General features: G+C 35.0%; 1 protein-coding gene across 4 annotated transcripts in view; it reads right to left on the bottom strand.

The window, feature by feature from the left end:
* Positions 1-18,733, bottom strand: part of LOC150104303 (uncharacterized) — a 397,984-nt gene that overhangs the window by 108,999 nt on the left and 270,252 nt on the right. For all 4 annotated transcript variants that reach the window (XM_090396286.1, XM_090396285.1, XM_090396287.1 and 1 more), the window contains one exon: positions 16,820-16,957. In XM_090396286.1, the coding sequence (XP_090252412.1) occupies positions 16,820-16,957 (138 nt within the window). The remainder of the gene's footprint in view (positions 1-16,819; positions 16,958-18,733) is intronic.

Raw genomic sequence — 18,733 nt, 5'->3', positions numbered from 1 at the left:
GAATGGAGGGAAATGGATAGAACAAGAAGCTATCCCAGAAGCTGTGTAAGGAGGGGGTATAAGCAAATATGTGAGGAATAAGTTTTCTGCATGGGGCATGGCTGAGGAGTGAAATGCATTATCTGAGAATGAGATGAATATGAAAACAGTAAAATGGTTTAACATGTTCAAATTGAGGAAGAAGAAGAAACCTCTCAAAGATCTAGAATTTGCAGTGAAACGAGACGTTTCTGTACCTCTTGTCTACATATCGACAGCCATGCCACATGTGATGCATTCTTCAATTATAAACAAATCTGTGGGGAGTGAAAGGAATGTGCTTTATATTTTAGGATATATCAGAAAACAATAATTAAGGAGAATGCTTTGTTGGGTGGTAAATTTAAATTGCTAAAAGGAGGTAAAATGTGAACAAACAGTAATGAGACATGTGAGAATGATTAGCTATGGGATAGAAAGGTGTGAAAAGAAATACTTCGATTAGAGACAAATGGATTGCAAATAATTTACAGTTGTGATATTATACGTGTGAGCATCCAATAAATTGCTCGGGTGAAGAGAATTACATGTGATCCTATAAACTGTAGACATGCATATTTGCATTTATGATAAGCAGGGAAGAAAAAAAACGAGATTTGTTTGCTATGAATATAAACAGCAGCTGTATGTAGTTTAGTATTTATTTAGCTATAACGAGGAACTTATTCAGTAAACTAATAATGCTGATCTGGTGATTCATCTGGGGTGGCAGGAATGTGTATGGGTTAATGGAGCAGCGCTTCATCGTGTTTGTTATATGTATTTATTTCTATTTTTTTTTTAAATTTATATTTCCCTTTGTTTTTTTTTAGAATTTTATTTATTCACCAATGATCAAGGTACACTTTTTTTTACATAGTAATATATGCATAAAGAGAGAGACATTTTATTTAAAAAAATTCACAACATCTATTTTCTTTATGATAGAAAAATTATTATTTAAGAATACAATTACATTACATTATTTCAGAAATTGTAAATTATTCATATGCATATGTGACAATAAAACACATAGGAGGCTGTGCACAGTTTGTACAGTATGTTGTCACCTTAGATTTTCTGTCTGAAATTTTGCTTCCACCAAACTGAAAATTTTCACATGCATTCTCTGCAAAGTCAGAGCTTACTGACTTTGCCTAGCTGAGCCTTCATTTTTGTCAACTGATGATGAATTTTGGTTCTTTTAGGTATAGTCTCCCATGTATCTAATTTAAAAAAAATTTTTTTTTTTATGATCATCTCCTCGAATTGTGGAATGGAAAGATTTCCTTCAGAGCTGTTCTCAAATGGTGATTTTTAAATATCACTTGATGGCCTTTTTGAGAATGGAATAATAACATGCCATCTAGTGTGAGCGATTGACAACTTTCTTAGATGCATTATGCATATAGCTGAGCACAGCATCCAGTTTTTATAGTTGCTGCCCTGCCCTATTCTTATGAACATTCTCCAGTAACAGACAACAATGATCTCTCTACAATGTCAACACAGTTACTGTATTTTAATACCCTCCCTTTTTTTTATTTTTTCCCCCTCCTCATTTCTGTTTCTTCATCAGAACTTCTGTGGAAGTCCAACTCTATTATCCCTGATTGTTCCACAGAAAAATGTTCTTTTAGAGAGAAGTTCCTGAACAAGTGCTAAACTCATATAAACAGAATTCATCCTTTATTCAAGAGACCATCGAGCAAGTTCATAGTTCACCTTTACTTGCATGCACACAGATGTATATGTGGGCAGCTAGTAAACAGAGTTTGTAAACTTTGATGCTATATTTATGAGGTTTTCTGGGAATGTGTTGCTGAAAGGATAGCCTCTCATGCCAAGGACTCATGCTCTCATCAATTACAACACTTTTTCCTGATACAATTGGTTTTTTGAAAGTATGAAATTTTGTGAAGATGATCACTACTCTCCACAGTATTATTATGGAAATGCCAATACTGAAACAATTACAGAATCTGTTTCTGGCCACTGCATTCCTTACTCCAGTTTGAATTTCTTCAATCAGAATAAACATATTTCAGGAACATGTATTGTTGCCAGATGGGTGGCCAAGTTTAAAACTGGGCATCCTGAGACAAAAGATGCCCCAAGGTCAGGAAAACCTTCCACAGCGATCACACCTGAAAACATCAATGCGGTGCATGCCATGACCCTTGATGATAGATGAACACCAGCCAAAAACATTGCAAAGACTCTGGGGATATCCAGGGAATGAGTTGGGGGGTCATTATCTGCCAACATCTGAACATGCAGAAACTCTCAACATGGGGGGCTGAAAAGTTCTGATTAAACACCTAGAACAAAATTGGTATCAAGCAACTGATATAATCAAAAGAAAGAACATATCTTAAACCCTTTAACCCCATGTTTCATAAAAGTGTAATAATGTCTTCTTTTTCATTTGGAATATATATAAGAGGACATGTCAGAGGTGAAGAAGAAATTCGAAGATACAGAGGTGCAGGCCATCAAAGTTTTCCATGCTGCAAGAAAAGTCCACAAATGAGATTGTATGAGACTTTAGGGGGACTGTGCCAAAGCATATCCCAACAGTTGTCAGATGGGTGGCCAAGTTTAAAACTGGGCATCCTGAGACAAAAGATGCCCCAAGATCAGGAAGACCTTCCACAGCGATCACACCTGAAAACATTGATGCAGTGCATGCCATTATCCTTGATGATAGATGAATACCAGCCAAAAACATTGCAAAGACTCGGGGGATATCCAGGGAATGAGTTGGGGTCACTTATCTGCCAACATCTGGACATGCAGAAACTCTCAGCAAAGTTGGGTCACCAAATGTTTGAATGCTGACCAAAAGAGAGAATGTGTGCTGTCATCTCAAGGGATTTTGGGTCGTTTTGAGAAATCAGGTGATTTCTCAAAAAAAGGTTTGAAAAAATTTTGCCTTGTATTGTGACTTGGTGAAACATGGCTTCATCACTATGACCCAGAGACCACGGTCAAAAAGTTGCAAACCCAAAAGTCAGCAGGAAAGATTTTTGCCGTTGTCATTTGGGATATGGATGGTGTAATCCTTAACAAATAATTCAAAACAGCTGTAACTGTTATAGCAGCAGTTTTTCAACAACTGGAAAGGAATTGAAGGCGGTACCAAAGAAAAAATGCCATGGGAAACTGAGTAGAGGTGTGTTGCTTTTGCAGGACAATGTACCTGCTTGCACTACTCATGAAACCCAACACACAATACACAACTTGGGCTTTCGATGTCTGCTTCAGCCACCCTATTTCATCAGACCTGGCCCCATCTGACTATTTTCTATTCCCAAATTTAAAGTAACAAAATTTACACAAAACAAAACAAACAAAATGAAAAAAGGTGTTTTTCATTTCTTCCTTAGATGCGAGTATCAATCAGTAAGGAACTCAAGAGTATAGATGGATTTCCAGCATCAAGTGGTAAAAGAAGCTCATCATATCTACCACTCATCTTCTTCCTGAAATGTTCCTGCTGCCTTGTATTGGGTACCGTTCATTTGCAGAAAGTGAATCTTCACAATTAGATACCACTCTCTGAAATATGTTCTTCATTAGATGAAGAACTGCTGCTTTGTAAATATAAAAGATGCCTGCAATCATCATTGGAATTATCCACCTATTCAAGAATTTGAACTTCATCACAAGTTTTTTTTCTTCTTTTTTCAGCAGCTCTTCTAATCTTATCAATAGAACATATGGATATTTGTCTTATGTTAGTATTTTGTTGACAATCGCAAAATACAGCCCTCTTCTTATAAAGCACATATTGGCAACCCCTGGCCCTGATCTATTTCAGCAAAGTTTGTCTGATTCATGGTGGGAGAAAACATGGAGTGTTCTACTAACTCACATTAAGCTGACGTTATATGACTTGCACAAAACACACTAGTTTTCTCCAACCAAGGTCTCTTTCTCACTTTGACTAGCAGTGTGTGAATGTGTTACAACGTGTCAGTTCGGTACTTGCATTGGTGTTGTGCTTTGTTCGGTGCCTGCATTGATGTTATGTTCTGTTCGGTGCCTGCATTGATGGTTAATGTTGTGTTCTGTTCAGTGCTTGTGGTGTAGAAGACAGTTTTGTTTGACAGTTCTGAATATCGCTTATAAATTTGGGACAATGTCAGGGGTTATTGCAAAAAAAAAAAAGAAAAGTAGATGCAGAGAATTGTCAATTTCAAGACAACTGGACGGAGGATTATTATTTTATTCTGAATAAAGGTTTGCCTGTATGTTTGCTGTGCAACGAATCCATTATCCATCAACAAAGAATACAACTTGAAGAGACATTTTACTTCGAGACATGCGGATCACCCAAAAATTGATGGACAACTACGAAAAGATGAAATACAGAAGTTGAAGAACTTGGATACCCAGCAGCAAATGTTCAACAAGCAAAGAACGCAGCACCACATCATTGTCAAAGCCAGCTTTGTGGTAAGCGAAAAAATCGCTAAGCATTCTAAGTCATTTGGTGAAGGAGAATTTATCAAAGAATGTCTGCTGGATGTTGCAAGTATAACATGTCCTGAAAAGAAAAAAGACTTCGAGAATATTCGTTTGTCGAGATGTACTGTTGTCCGACGGATAGAAATTATGGCTGATGATATCAAAAAAAGTTTAAAAGAGAAGATTGCTAGATTGGAAGCATTTTCAATTGCTTTGGATGACAGCACTGATGCCTCCGATACAGCACAACTAGCAATATTTATTCGAGGAGTTGACGCGGATTTCAACATCACAGAAGAATTATTGGCGCTTCAGCCATTAAAAGGAACAACTACCGGTGAAGATATATTTGAAACAGTCAACACAGTCTTCGAGAGATTTAGGCTTAAATGGAGTTTACTATCTGGCATATGCACTGATGGAGCATATGCCAGATAGTAAACCAATAAATCCCTTCTGTGCACCAACCCTTGCAATGGTTGGTGCACAGAAGGGATTTATTGGAATAGTTCATGAAAGAGCAATAGAACTACAGATCCATCCAGAAAATTTAACAAATTTTCACTGCATTATCCACCAACAAAACCTGTGTGCAAAATCGATTAAATTCACAAATGTTATGGAAGTTGTAGTAGCCAGTATTAACTTTATTAAGTCAAATGCACTTAATCACTGCCAATTTAAGGAGTATTTGGCAGACCTATTTTCGGATTATGAAGATGTGTCTGATTATTGTGAAGTGAGGTGTTGAGTAAAGGTAAAATGTTAAAATGATTTTATGATCTGAGACAAGACATTGCAATGGACGTAAAAGGAAACAATTAACCAAGTAAAAGATGATGAGTGGGTGTGTGATTTAGCATTCCTTGTAGATGTCACCGGATACCTTAACGAACTGAATCTTAAATTGCAAAAACAAGGACAATTGGTTCATGAACTGCATGGACATGTCAAAGCTTTTTGTAATAAACTAAGATTGTTGGAAAGTCAGATAAGAGCTAAAAATTGTTATCATTTTCCTACTCTAGCAACTCATAAAAATATCCCTTATAATTGTTATGGAGATGAACTGAAGGTACTAATACAGCAATTTGATACAAGGTTTGCCGACTTCAAAAACAAAGACTCCACATTCGCTATATTTGCTCATCCGATGGATGCTGATGTAAATAATGTGCCAGAAAACTTACAGATGGAACTCATTGAGCTTCAGGCGGATTTAGTACTAAAATCACAATTTAACAACATTGCTTTGACAGATTTTTATAAATTTTAATTGGTGGAAGAAAAATATACAAATTTACGTGCCTTTCCAAGAAAAATTATTTGTCTTTTCAGCACATATATGTGAGTGAACAGTTTTTTTTGAGGATGAAATACAATAAATCAAAAATTCGGACAAGAATAATGGATGAAAACCTTGAAAATTCTATGCGATTATCCTTAAGTAATATTAACGTCAATATTGATATTCTCGTAGTTGAAGTACAAGGCCAATCTTCACATTAAATTGTTATGTCGTTCATTATATTATAAATAAATGAAATATGAAGTAACAATTTGTTTTAATTCATTTAATATTAATTTATTTTATTTAATAATTTGGTCCGGCCCTTGACTCGGAGACAGAATGATAATTTGGTCCCAAACTAGGAAAGGTTGCCCATGCCTGTTAAAAAGCTAAGAATGATTCATTTTTTATTCAGGAATAGTAGGATTTTTACTCCCTATGTATATTCTGTCTGAAAACTGGAATGAAGATGTTAAAGATCCCATATCCAGAAGACAACATACTGCAGAAACAAGAAAAATAAGCAGTTAGTGCAATTAGAAGCAAATGGAATGAAAATTATTCCACATAACAAAAAACACCTTCCCTCCCACTTACACTTACTGCATACATGGAAGCAAAACAAAGTTTTATTTTAGCAGCAAATAGATGATAACACGTTTACAATGCCATCATCAAGTGCAGAAAATAAATGATTTATTTAAAGCAAATTTTCAAAAGTTCAAAATGCATTTGATTTCGATATCATTAAGACAATAAGTTTTAAAAGAGGTATATCGTGAGTAGACATATCGATACAAAATTAATAACTGAAAACTCACGTACAAAGATTATTTAACAGTATAATTTTCACCTGTGTGTCATAGGCATATTAAGCTTAATATGTACTTCAGTACACATTAAGCTCAAATTAAACTATAACTGACAATTCCAAAAAGCGGCACCTAAGTAGCTGGTGTAAGATAACTAAAAAGGTCAATAAATTTCCTTAAAAAAAAAAAAAAAAAAAATCAATACAATAAAAAGTTAGGAAAAGATTAGCTGATTTGTAAAGTACTATCTCCAATAAAGGGGATAGACTTGCCGTCGGATCTGTTTAAGTTAGGAGAATGAAGTAGAGTTTCACATGTTTCTTTATAAAGGCGTTCCATGAGGAACTGACTTTTGTGAAGAACTCTTGTCTTTCTCCAATGAACTCTATGTCTAGTGAAGATGGCATGTTCTGCAAGTCCAGACTTTTCAGGTTTAAAGTATTCAATATAAGATTGGTGTTCTTCTAGCCGAATAGCGGCAGATCTTCCTGTTTGTCGAAAACTTCTTCTTTCTTTTCCAAAAAGGAAAGTCTTTGATTTTCCTTTTTGGAAAAGTCGGTTCCTCATGGAACGCCTTTATTAAGAAACATGTGAAACTTTATTATAGAAATGAGCTTTTTTTTTTTGTTAGGAAATTTATTGACCTTTTTAGTTATCTTACACTAGCTACTTAGGTGGTGCTTTTTGGAATTGTCAGTTATTGTTTAATTTGAGCTTAATATGCACTGAAGATGCCTGTGACACACAGGCGAAAATTATACTATTAAATAATCTTTGTACGTGAGTTTTCTGTTATTAATTTTGTATCGATCATTAAGATGGTTCTCAAATACTAATTTTACAAGTAAAACTCTACCGAAAAAATTGCAAATGGACATATGGAAAACTTTGCAAAAATGCACCTGGCTGATGTGGAAGAGAAATAACAGATGACACAGTAAGTTCCTGCGTGCAGTAAAATATACTTGAAATGCTGCCCAGTGAATGGTTCAATGGGCTTTGGGTGTGAAAATGAGCAACTTCTGTGATGATTCTTTTGACTCTCTGAAGGACAAATATTAATCATAATATACAAATATGAGTTAAAATGAGCAATCAGGTTATATGTGTAGCAAAAAATGAATATAAATGAATGAGGATGAAAGTGATTTTGAAAAGGAAGACAATACAGAAAGAGAAATAAAAGAGGTAGGAATGAATGAATGAATGAATGAGGAAAAAAGACACCAAAAAAATTGAAAGGATGCACAAGAAGAAGGTTTATCAAATGCAACCTGAATCAGCGAGAAAAGGAAAATGACTAGACATGGTAATGTGAGAAGAAAATAAAAAAAAAAAAAAAAAGAAGAAAGGAAATAGGAGATAGTAGAGACATAGAATTTATAATTAGATGAATGGTTGATGAAAGGCTCTTTCTTTTAAGGTTACACAGTGATCAGCATTCATATTTATGAATTTAGAGACACAAAACACACGTGTTGAAATGATTATTTTACTTATTAATAAAATAACAATTGACGTTTTGATCCCTGTATTGAGGTCATCAGAAAAAAAAAAAACACGTGCATATGAAAACAAGCTACATGCTCTTGCACTCTACAAAGTTAAATTGAATCTATGCTGCTAACTGATCTTTTACTTAGCCTGACCTCTAGTGGTAAAAAAAAACCTACACTAAACTCTGCTAAATCATTTTTTTTTATAGTAGTGTCTTTGCAGAGGATCTCGTGAATAGTTTTTTTTTTTACTTTATCCATTTTTTTATAAATGTATGGTTGATGATCTCACATTCCTGGTTTAGAGCTTGCTCATTTGAACAAATAGTTTGAGCTCTGTGTTTAAGAGTGCTTATGACACCTAGTTTTTGTGTAAAAAATGGATACAGTAAAAAAAAAAACTATTCACAAGATCCTCCACAAAGACACCACTAAAAACAAAAAAGATTTGAAGATTGCCATTGCCATACCTTATGTTAGAGGCATTTCAGAAAAAATAGACAGAACACCGCACAAATACAATATCAAAACCACCTTCAAACCCCAGACAAAATGAAGACACCTGCTCAGTTCTTCCAAAGATCCTCTTCCACACCTAGCCCACCCAGGGATTTACAAAATACAATGCACATGTAACCTACAATACATAGGGGAAACAGGGTGAACCATCCTAATTAGGAAGGACGAACACAAACGACACATTAAACACTTCCATTTTAGAAAAACCAGCCTTTCAGACCATGCACTCCAGACATACCACAGAATTGATTGGAAAGGTACCAAGTTTCTACACTGCACCAAAACCTGGTTCAAGAGGAAATTTAAAGAAGCATGTGAAATGCTCAAACACAATCCTAACCTGAACAAAAATGACGGTCCAACCATTCCAAGAATATGGAGGATCCATTTGCAACCAGTACAAGCCAAAGAAAAATCTCAATACAAGAAGATTTGGTGAAGTGTTTTTTTTTTAATTTAATTTTTATTATTTTTATTATTTTTTTAAACATTCAATAATAACCTGAACTGTACAAGTCCAGAAGAAAATTGTAGTATGGGAGGACTTTAGCAGGGTTTAGTGTGTGTGGTGTTTTTTTTTTTTACCACTAGGGGTCAGGCTAAGTAAAAGATCAGTTAACATCATAGATTAAATTTACCTTTGTAGAGTGCAAGAGCATGTAGCTTGTTTTCATATACACATGTATTGTTCTGATGATGACCTCAATACAGGGGTTGAAATGTCAATAATAAGTAAAATAATCATTTCAGCACGTGCATTTTGTGTCCCTAAATTCGTAAATATGAAAGGTTGATGATGAAATGTTACTGAGGCTATGAGGATGCAGAAAAGTGAATGAAAAAAATAGCTTTGCTAGATAGGACACAATATTTGAAAGGAGAAAAACCTACGAGAGAACAGAAATAAGAGAAAACATCAAGATTGTCACCATGTGCTCAATCAATTAAAACAAAAGAGATACGATGAAGCACGATGCATACATTTTATATGAGGAATGGCATATAATCACTCCAGACATATACTATGGTAAGTATATGTCTGGAGTGATAAAGATGAAAGAAATAATAGATATCCACAACAATATAGTTTCACATTAGAAAGAATTCAGACCCAGGCATTTGAACAGCACATTGGTCTATGAGAGAACAGAATCACAGAAGAGAGAACTACTATTAGTGAATAAAATCTGAGCTATGTGTAAACAATGTTAGAGCAAGGGAGTCCAGCAAATTTATTTATTTATTTATTATGTTTTTATTATGAATCCCATTCACAAGAGGCTGTTCAATCTATAGTACATTAGAATCATGGATGGATAGAAAGAAAAGCAAGAAACATTGGGTTTCTTGCACTTGCAGATTTATTAGGACCAAATCAGAAATGACAAATATTAATACTGCTTAAAATCATACACCCAGCAGCAGAGCCAGCCCAGCCGTGCATACAGTGTTGTGGATATTGTTTATAAAATATGATGGGAAAATTTCAGTGTTGCCTTATACAAATCTGTTGTAATAAGAAACAGACCTAACACACACACACAACAAATAAATGAGGTAATACCGTATTATATGAATGAATATAATACATTTTTGACCAGCATCTTCAGAGCACAAAATTACAACTATGATAAAACACAAGACACTCAGATTGTATGTTGCAGAAACAATTAAAACTGTAACTGACAAGGAATTGATGTTTTATACAGTCTCTATGGTTCATCAACCCTATTTACACATCGATACCCTGGATTATCTCCAACTGGATGATACATAAGTGCATTCAATAAGCTTATCCTTCCATAATCAGTCCTTCATCTGCCCATTAAGTAACAAAATGTTTCAAGTATGGTTTCTGTCCCCTCTCTTTCCTCTTACATGCAGCTTGGGAGGAGACCTCACTGTTCATGCTCTCCACACTATAATTATTTAATAAGGGACCAGTACCTCCTACATTTTAGAGTACAGTAGTAAAGTGGTTTCTATAGGATGGTTGACACACAGGACTGAACTTGTTGGTAGCACTTTGGAAAGCTTCCTGATCAAATGTAGAATAATCACGCTGCTTACTTTGTCAGGTTGTGGCTGGAGGGGGTCTTGAATAAAGTTTTTTTTTTTTTGGGGGGGGGGGGGGGGGCACTGTACGAGGCCATCACTACTCTCACACATGGAGTCTGGGTACTCCATGAGTGGGGAGTAGTGAATATAGCTTCTTCATCACTATTGCATCTATTCTTAAAATTTTCGTACTATTTCACTCACTGCCATGACAGACAACAAAAAAACTACAGTCATTGGAGTAAAAAAAAAAAAAAAAAAAAAATCTTAAAATGATCAAAAAGGTGCTAAAAACCTATAAAAAAACAACAAACATCAAAATTCGATGTAAAAAAACAAACAAACCTGCACTGACTTTACCAACATCTGATTTTGCAACTCTAATTGTCAATGACATGCTACTACCAAACAACCAAATCTAATAAGTTATTTATCACTGCACCTCAACTGGCATCTTCTGCAACTACACTGCACCTCCAGTTTCCTCATTACACCATACTTGATGCTTTTTCCAAGAAAGGTGGGACTTGCACAACTGTCAAGTTTGATATCCCATACCAAAGGTTGTTGGAAATGGAATCCCATTTATAACATCTGTTTTAACTCAAAATTTCCTTACCTTGTTTTGTTGCCTTCATTTGCTGCCTCTATTGTTCAAACTGATTATTTTATAAACCTACCTGACTATTTACCTCTAAAGTTGAACACATATAATCTATCACCTTAGACTATATGTGCTTTCACTCAAAACACTCAACCCTTATCCAGGCCCTGGTTTTTCAACAACTGTGCCAAAGTAGTCCAAACTCAAAATTCAGCATAACAAATGAAAAAACACCCAAAACAAACTTTGTAAAGAAGGTCAAATGCACTAAGCTTGTCTCCTGTTCAAATGGCAGTCAGGACTTTTGGCCACTGGCAAAAGTAGTGGGAAGTAACTTATGCCCCTCAATATTTCCACAGCTCTTGGCATTAATTTTTCCCCCAACTCTTGTATAGATGACCAAGGCAAATCTCCTTACTTTTTCACTGTATGCCTCCTCTGATATTTTCCCAGAAAAAATACTCAGTAGCACTGACAGTAATAAGTCTCTTGGCCCTGATAGTAATTCTTTAGTTGTACTGTGCTCTAGCACTTACCCCCATTTGATATCACCTCTTCAAGCTGTTATACTCACCTGGCATCTATCCAACAGACAGAAAGCAAGATCCAGCCCTTAAACCTAACAAAAGGAGCTAATAGTCAACCTACTGCTCGGACTTCAGTACTCTTGAAAATAATGGAAGCAACAGAATCAAAGAACTTGAATGATGGGATAATAAACTTTAGGAAGGAAAAGGGGACCAGGAGAAAGTTTTTGTGCTAATACACCAACACAAGGAGTATTAGGAATATAGGTGTAGAGTTGTGGCCTTGATACAGTTGGAGAGTTCACAAATCATTGGTGTCAGTGAGACATAGATAACTCAGGAAGACATACTCACTGGAATAGAAAATGTGATGGTTATATCATTTTATGAAAAGACAAAAAAGATAAAAGAGGAGGTAGGGTACTACTGATTATTTCAGAAGAGTTGTATCCTCTCAATGCAGAACTTGAAGTACACCTTACACTAAATGACTCCAAAGCCATTAATGATAATGGCTTTGGAGTCATTTGGTGTAAGGTTGAGCATAGCACAAATTTTAGATATTTAGTGGGATGTTGCTACAAGCCAAAGAATGCAGAGGGAGAGGATGGTAATAATGATATGTGACTTTAACTATGGAAGTACTGACTGGAAGTAGGAAATATCGAGTGTGAGTAAGAAGACTGAATTCGTTGAGCTACTTAGGGTAAACTATCATATATGGCACGTAGAGGCAACAAATGGGACACGAGTGTTAGATTTAATACTATCATCCCATCTGGTGATAACAGATGTCATCATGATGCCACTAAGGAGAGCAATCATGTAGTTTTGACATGGGGAATGGCTCGGCAGGTACAAGCTTCATGGTACAAGAGAGATGTGTGGAATTGCAGAATAGGAGAGTATGATAAATTAATTAAACACACTGGTGATGTGAAGTGGCTTAATAAGTTAAAGGAGGAGAGAAATCAAAAGTGCCCAGGACTGTCGGGAATCAATTACTTGTGGCAATGTCAGTATTCCTAATGTTTGGAGGATAAAGTAGGAGTGAAATGGATGAATCATAAATTATGCATGAGCTTCTAAGAAAGAGGATGTTATGGAGAAGATATATATAAAAAAAAAAGGATACTCTTCAGCATCATGAGGGCAAACTAGAAAGGTGATGAGTGTATTAAGGAAAGAGAAAATGGTATATGAAAAGAGACTGGTTGAAGCAGTAATACAAAACCACGGATAATTCTATAGTGATGTTGCTAGTAGAAGAAAGGATGAATATAGAAGACTGACTTTAGCTGTTGGAGATGGAAAACAAGTCTCATCTGCTGAAGATATAATGGAAATGTTCTATGACTATTTAGTGTATTTCATATAGGAAGGAGATTAAAAGTAGTGCTGAATAGCAACAGGGAGAAGGACAGAAGACTGACAACTCAAAAATGGAAAATGTTTAGAACATCAAGTAACCTTGATATTAATAAGGTTGTAGGAGTGGATGAAATATCACCATGTATATTATGGGCATGTCACAAAAGAGATAGCAAGTGGCCTTGACTTGGTTGTTTAACACAAGTCTGACAAACAAAAATAATTCCAGAAGAGCAGAAAAGAATGAAAAATAGTGCCATTGCATAAGGGAGAATCCAAGTCAATAGTGTCAAACAATAGTCCAATAATCAAATGATTAGAGACAGATAACAAATCTTGATTGATGAGAATAGAAATCTTTTTAGTTAACAAATGGGCTTGTTAAGGGGAGGTCATGTTTTAGAAACTTGATTATGTTTTTTAATAGAGTGAATAATGTACTAGACACAAGAGTTGCTTATGCCATGATTTGTCTGGATTTCACTATATAGATCAAGTACTGCACAATAAACTATTCTTGAAATTGAACAGATTGGGGATGGATAATCATTTGATAGCTTGGTTAGTTACAGGGATGACTGATTGATAGGAAACAGTGAATTGTGTACAGAAGTGCCGTGTTCCAAACAAGGAAAGTGACAAATGGGGTACCTCAAAGTTCTGTTCTCGGACCACTGTTGTTGAAATCATATCAATGAAATAGTTCAGGATGTGAAAGGAGATATTCAGTTGTTTGCTAATGATGCTAAATTAGGAAGAGCAAGGTCAGGTAGTTCTGATGTGTTGTTATTACAAAAGGATTTGAATAGGTTGGTGCTTTGGTTGAAGAATGGGAGTTATGATTTCAAACTTCTAAGTGTAAAGTTATGTACTTTAGTCAGAGAAGATGGAATGAGGTTTACCATACTGGAGGAACTTTGCTTCAGAAGGTGGAGGATGAAAGGGATCTGGGGATCTTGGTGGATAGGGAACTGAAGTTCCAGAGTCACATCACAAAATGTGCACAAATTCACATGGAGAGAAGAGGCAAGATATAAGAAAAGTCTCATTGACTATGTTATTGTGGATAGTGATGTTTTCTCCCTGGTGCAGGACACCAGTGTGTACAGAGGATTTGAAATTGGAAGTGATCACTATTTAGCAGGATAAAATTGAATTACATTTTTAAAATAAGAACATATATATATTCTATATATATATGTTCTATAGTTCATATATATATGTGAACTATAGACTAAAATACACAAAGGTTATTGAAGAAAAAAATGAAAGAGTTTGAGAACAGGAACCAAACCTCGGAGTTCAGTGGCAGGCCTTGAAGAAAACCCTAATTGATTCAGCCAGAGAGGCATGTGGTGAGGCTGTCTGCAAGAATAGAAAAATCAGAACTCCATGGTGGAGAAGTTAAAGAGGCAGTGAAGGAAAAGAAGGAAGCATATCAAAAATTCCTGGCAAATAAGTCTGCTTGAAATACTTTTAAAAAAAAAACGTTTTTTTTTAAAAAGTATTTCCTCCTCTTTGGTGCCTGTGTGCGTCGCACACATTGCACACTGTGCAGGTGCACCCCTGGCTTTTGGTTACACTCTTCCTTCTATACAGGAATGATCTTTGCCTAACTTTCTCTGACATTCAATTGTATTCAGTTTTGCTGAAAGTGGTATTTGTGATTCTTCTTTTCTCATTCTTAAAAACCCTGTAGTGCTCAGGTGATTCAGGCTTTGAGATCCTCTATAAACAGTGCTTCCCAAAGTGTGGTATATGTGTATCCTCCCTAGGGATGCAAGGCACATTTTTTTTTGTTAAATTTTGATTATTTTTATATTTTTGGCACATATTGTTGCAGATGAGAAGCCTATTCTATAACTAATTCTTTAATAACTAAAAAATCCAAAGGAAGTTTTAAAACAAAATGTCTCTTGCCATATATATCAACTGATCTCTGATAAGGCATGATCCCATTCCACCTGTGTGGTCAGAACTGTTTGCATTAAAAGTTTAAATTCAAATAGTTCAAACCACATGGTCGGAATTCTCTGCAAAATTTCGAAATGATTTGTGTCTTACATTGTAATGGTTCTTGTTTTGGTGCCCAGGTGTGTATCTATATATGTTTAATTGTGTTTGTCACAAGTTGTGATGAACATATAGGTTATACATGAGAGGTTGGGTTTTCTGCACATGTGGGCCTCAATAAAAAATAAATAAAACTTGATGAGTCTTCTTGATGAGGAGTCTCATCTATAGCTAAAATTAATAAATATAGAATTGTATTTCACCAAACAAACATCATCTCAACAGAAGCACTTTCAGTCATTTCATTAAACTTTTTTGTTATTACTGAAAATTTAAATTTCATAATTTTTGTTTCTAATGTGTGTATATAGGAATCAAATAACTAAAAATTTATGTAATAATTCAAGAAAAAACTTTCACATGTTCGTAATTTACTATAACACAATCGATTATCAACTAACAAATCTATTATCAAGCGAGGTTATGATAACATGGTGAGTTTTAATGCCACCAAAATGCGAAGCTATCTCATTTTCTGGAAGAAAGGCCCTTCACTCTCTCTCTCTTTCACTTCTGAAATATTCTGCTTTCCAACTACGATCATTTTCCCCTTCTTGTTGATTTTCACATTGAACCCAGTTAGGCATAAACACATCATATGCATAATCTCTTATGGTGTCAAAAAAAAAAAAAAAAAAAAAAAAAAAAAAAAAAAAAAAACCTTGATATTCTTTTTCATTCAAAACTATCCTTTGCACCTTCTCAATTTTTGCCACTTTATAAATCTCAAATCCACCTGACCTAATTAAAACAAAGCACTGTGATGGCTGTTGAGAGGAGATTTTTCTAGAGGAAATCATCTAAGTGTAAATATGTTATAAATAAGTCATACAACTTATTTCAAAATGCATAATTAATAATAAATATTTTAAGAAGAATGGGTAGGAGAGGAATCTTTCTCCTAACTATGAATTTCACTAATTAGCATATTAATTTACTAAATTATAATCAGCATTGTTAATGTTTTTAAAAAATAATATCTTTCCCCCAAAATATAACAAGATTTTTCAAATCAGCTGTATATATCTCAATGGCAAATGAACAAGAACGATTTTTGTTAATGAGATAAAGCAGTTTATAAAGGACAGTTATAAAATTTACAATGGGTAGTAAAATAGGATTAACAGATTGGGAGAAATATATGGAAAGGAGTAGAACTGAGTAATAAAAGGAGAAGAGAGAGAGAAATAAGCCTACAAAGGAAGGCCCATTAATCCAAGAAAATTGTTGATGCAACAATTTTCCACATCACTCATCACTAATTATGCTAGTGATGAGTGATGTGGAAGATAGTTAATGTAAATCTTGCTTCTTCTGCTAAATACACCTTAACATGATATAAAAAGAAAACATTTGTTTCACAAAGATTTTTCATATTAACTGCTTTTTATTATGATATGAATTTTAAATGGAAATGGACAAAATGATATCAACCATTTAAGATGAAAATTATAAATTGTGTTTAAAGCCAGTAATCTTAGGAAAAAAGTGTATAGAATTTCACTAATTTCACACACACACACACACACACATACACACACATATATATATAAATATATATATATACATACACCTACCACAGTACAACCATTGTTCATATTGTGAAGATCTTTGTGAGAATGAGCACAGAAATCAACACATGCTGTAACACCAGAAAATGGGCGGCCACATTTAAGCCCTAGACGACAAGAATACGCATCCTTTTCAAATTCTGTCTGCAAATAATAAAATCATATTTTACTTTGAAATATGTCAAAAAAAAAAAAAAAAAGTGTAAAGAGTTAATCATATATGCCAAGTAGACCTAGTATATTTCTTATACAATACATTTCAATTGCAAAAGAAAAAACATATGCTTTTGAGTAAACCATAATTATTATTATTATTTTTTTAAATGTTGGCCCATACACAAGAGGCTGGTTGATCAACCTACAGTACATTAGTATTGTATATGGGTAATGGGTTGGGAAAGGAGAAACTTGTTTACATTTGATTTGAAAGTCTGTATATTGTATTCCTTGGAAAATACATAAGTGGGGGGAGAGTAAGACTGTTCCACAGTACAGCAGTAGCAGGGATGAAGGAGGAGGAAAAGAAACTTGTTCTGTGGGTTTCAAGGTGTACTGAGAAAGGATGTTGGGCGGAAGCTGTACGTGTTCCAATGGGCTTAGTACTGAGTGGGGAAATTATTGATGCTATTTCAGATGATCATTTGCCATGGAAATATTTATAGAATACATAAATTGCAGAGAACAAATATCTATGCGAAAGTGAGGAGAGTGAGTTGGTAAGAGATGGGTCATTTATCAACCTAATTGCTCTCCTCTGTGAGTCAAGTATTTTAAAGGAGCTTTTAGGAGCCCCACCTCAAATGTGAGAGCAGTATTCAATAGCTGGGTGGATTTGTGATTTCTATAAGGCACAGATTTCTATTGGCAGTGACAGAATCCATACTGACAGTCACTTAATAGCTGGGTGACTTCACTTCAAGGTATTGTAGGAGTTGAGAATTGATGGTTTTCTCCATCAATAGCTGTTCAGAGGTGAAGTAACGTCTCGAGCGAAAGAGAAATCCTAGTTTTTTGGAAGCTGAGGATGAAATGGTTGTGATGTGTTTAACCCAGGAGAGGCCTGATGTCAGAGTAATTCCAAGAAGAGAAATCTCAACTTGTCTGGAAATTTGAGTGTTATGGAAAATAATACTGGGGAGAAAATTGTTCTTTTTTTCTTTCTTTTTTGTGAGAAATAAGACAGAACTTGGTTTTACTAGCATTGAAGTTGATGGGGTTATCTGAGTCCCATTGGAAGATGGCTTGGAGGTCAGAATTAAGGGAAATTGTGGTTGATGTGAGTTGTGTACAGTAACGTTTATCAAATGAAAGGGAGGAGTGCAATGTGCTGTCATCTGAAGTCTCTCATCAACCCTCTTCCTTCTGACATACAGAAGGAAGAGGGTTGATGAGAGAAAAGAACCTTGTGGAACCCCAGCATTAGTTGGATGGTGAGAGAATAGGGAACTATCTACCATCACACATAGTGTGTGTCCAGACGGAAAGTTAGTAAGACAACTGGAGAAGTCCAAATGATAGGAGTTTGGTTAGTAAGCCTTTGGGCCAAACTGGGTCAAAAGATTTGAAGATATTAAATGCAACCACTTGAGATTCAACAAATTTTTCCATGGCATTTGTCCAGTGATGAGTGCTATATGATAGTAGATCTACTGTTGATTGGCAGCGAGAGAATCTGCAGGCGGTCACTTAATAGCTGGGTGATTTCAATGTAGTGTCATCTCAACAGAAGCACTTTCAGTCATCTCATTAAGCTTTTTTGTTATTATTAAAAATTTAAATTTCATAATTTTTGTTTCTAATGTGTGTATAGGAATCAAATAACTAAAAATGTATGTAATAATTCAAGAAAAAACTTTCACATGTTCGTAATTTATTATAACACAATCAATCATCAAGGAGTCAGTGATGCACCCAGGATAT

Source organism: Typopeltis vanoorti, chromosome 8 (assembly GCF_054136105.1).
Source record: "Typopeltis vanoorti isolate ZY-2024b chromosome 8, IOZ_Tvanoo_1.0, whole genome shotgun sequence".
In the NCBI taxonomy this organism is placed as follows: domain Eukaryota; kingdom Metazoa; phylum Arthropoda; class Arachnida; order Uropygi; family Thelyphonidae; genus Typopeltis; species Typopeltis vanoorti.
This window is presented reverse-complemented; position numbering and strand designations above follow the sequence as displayed.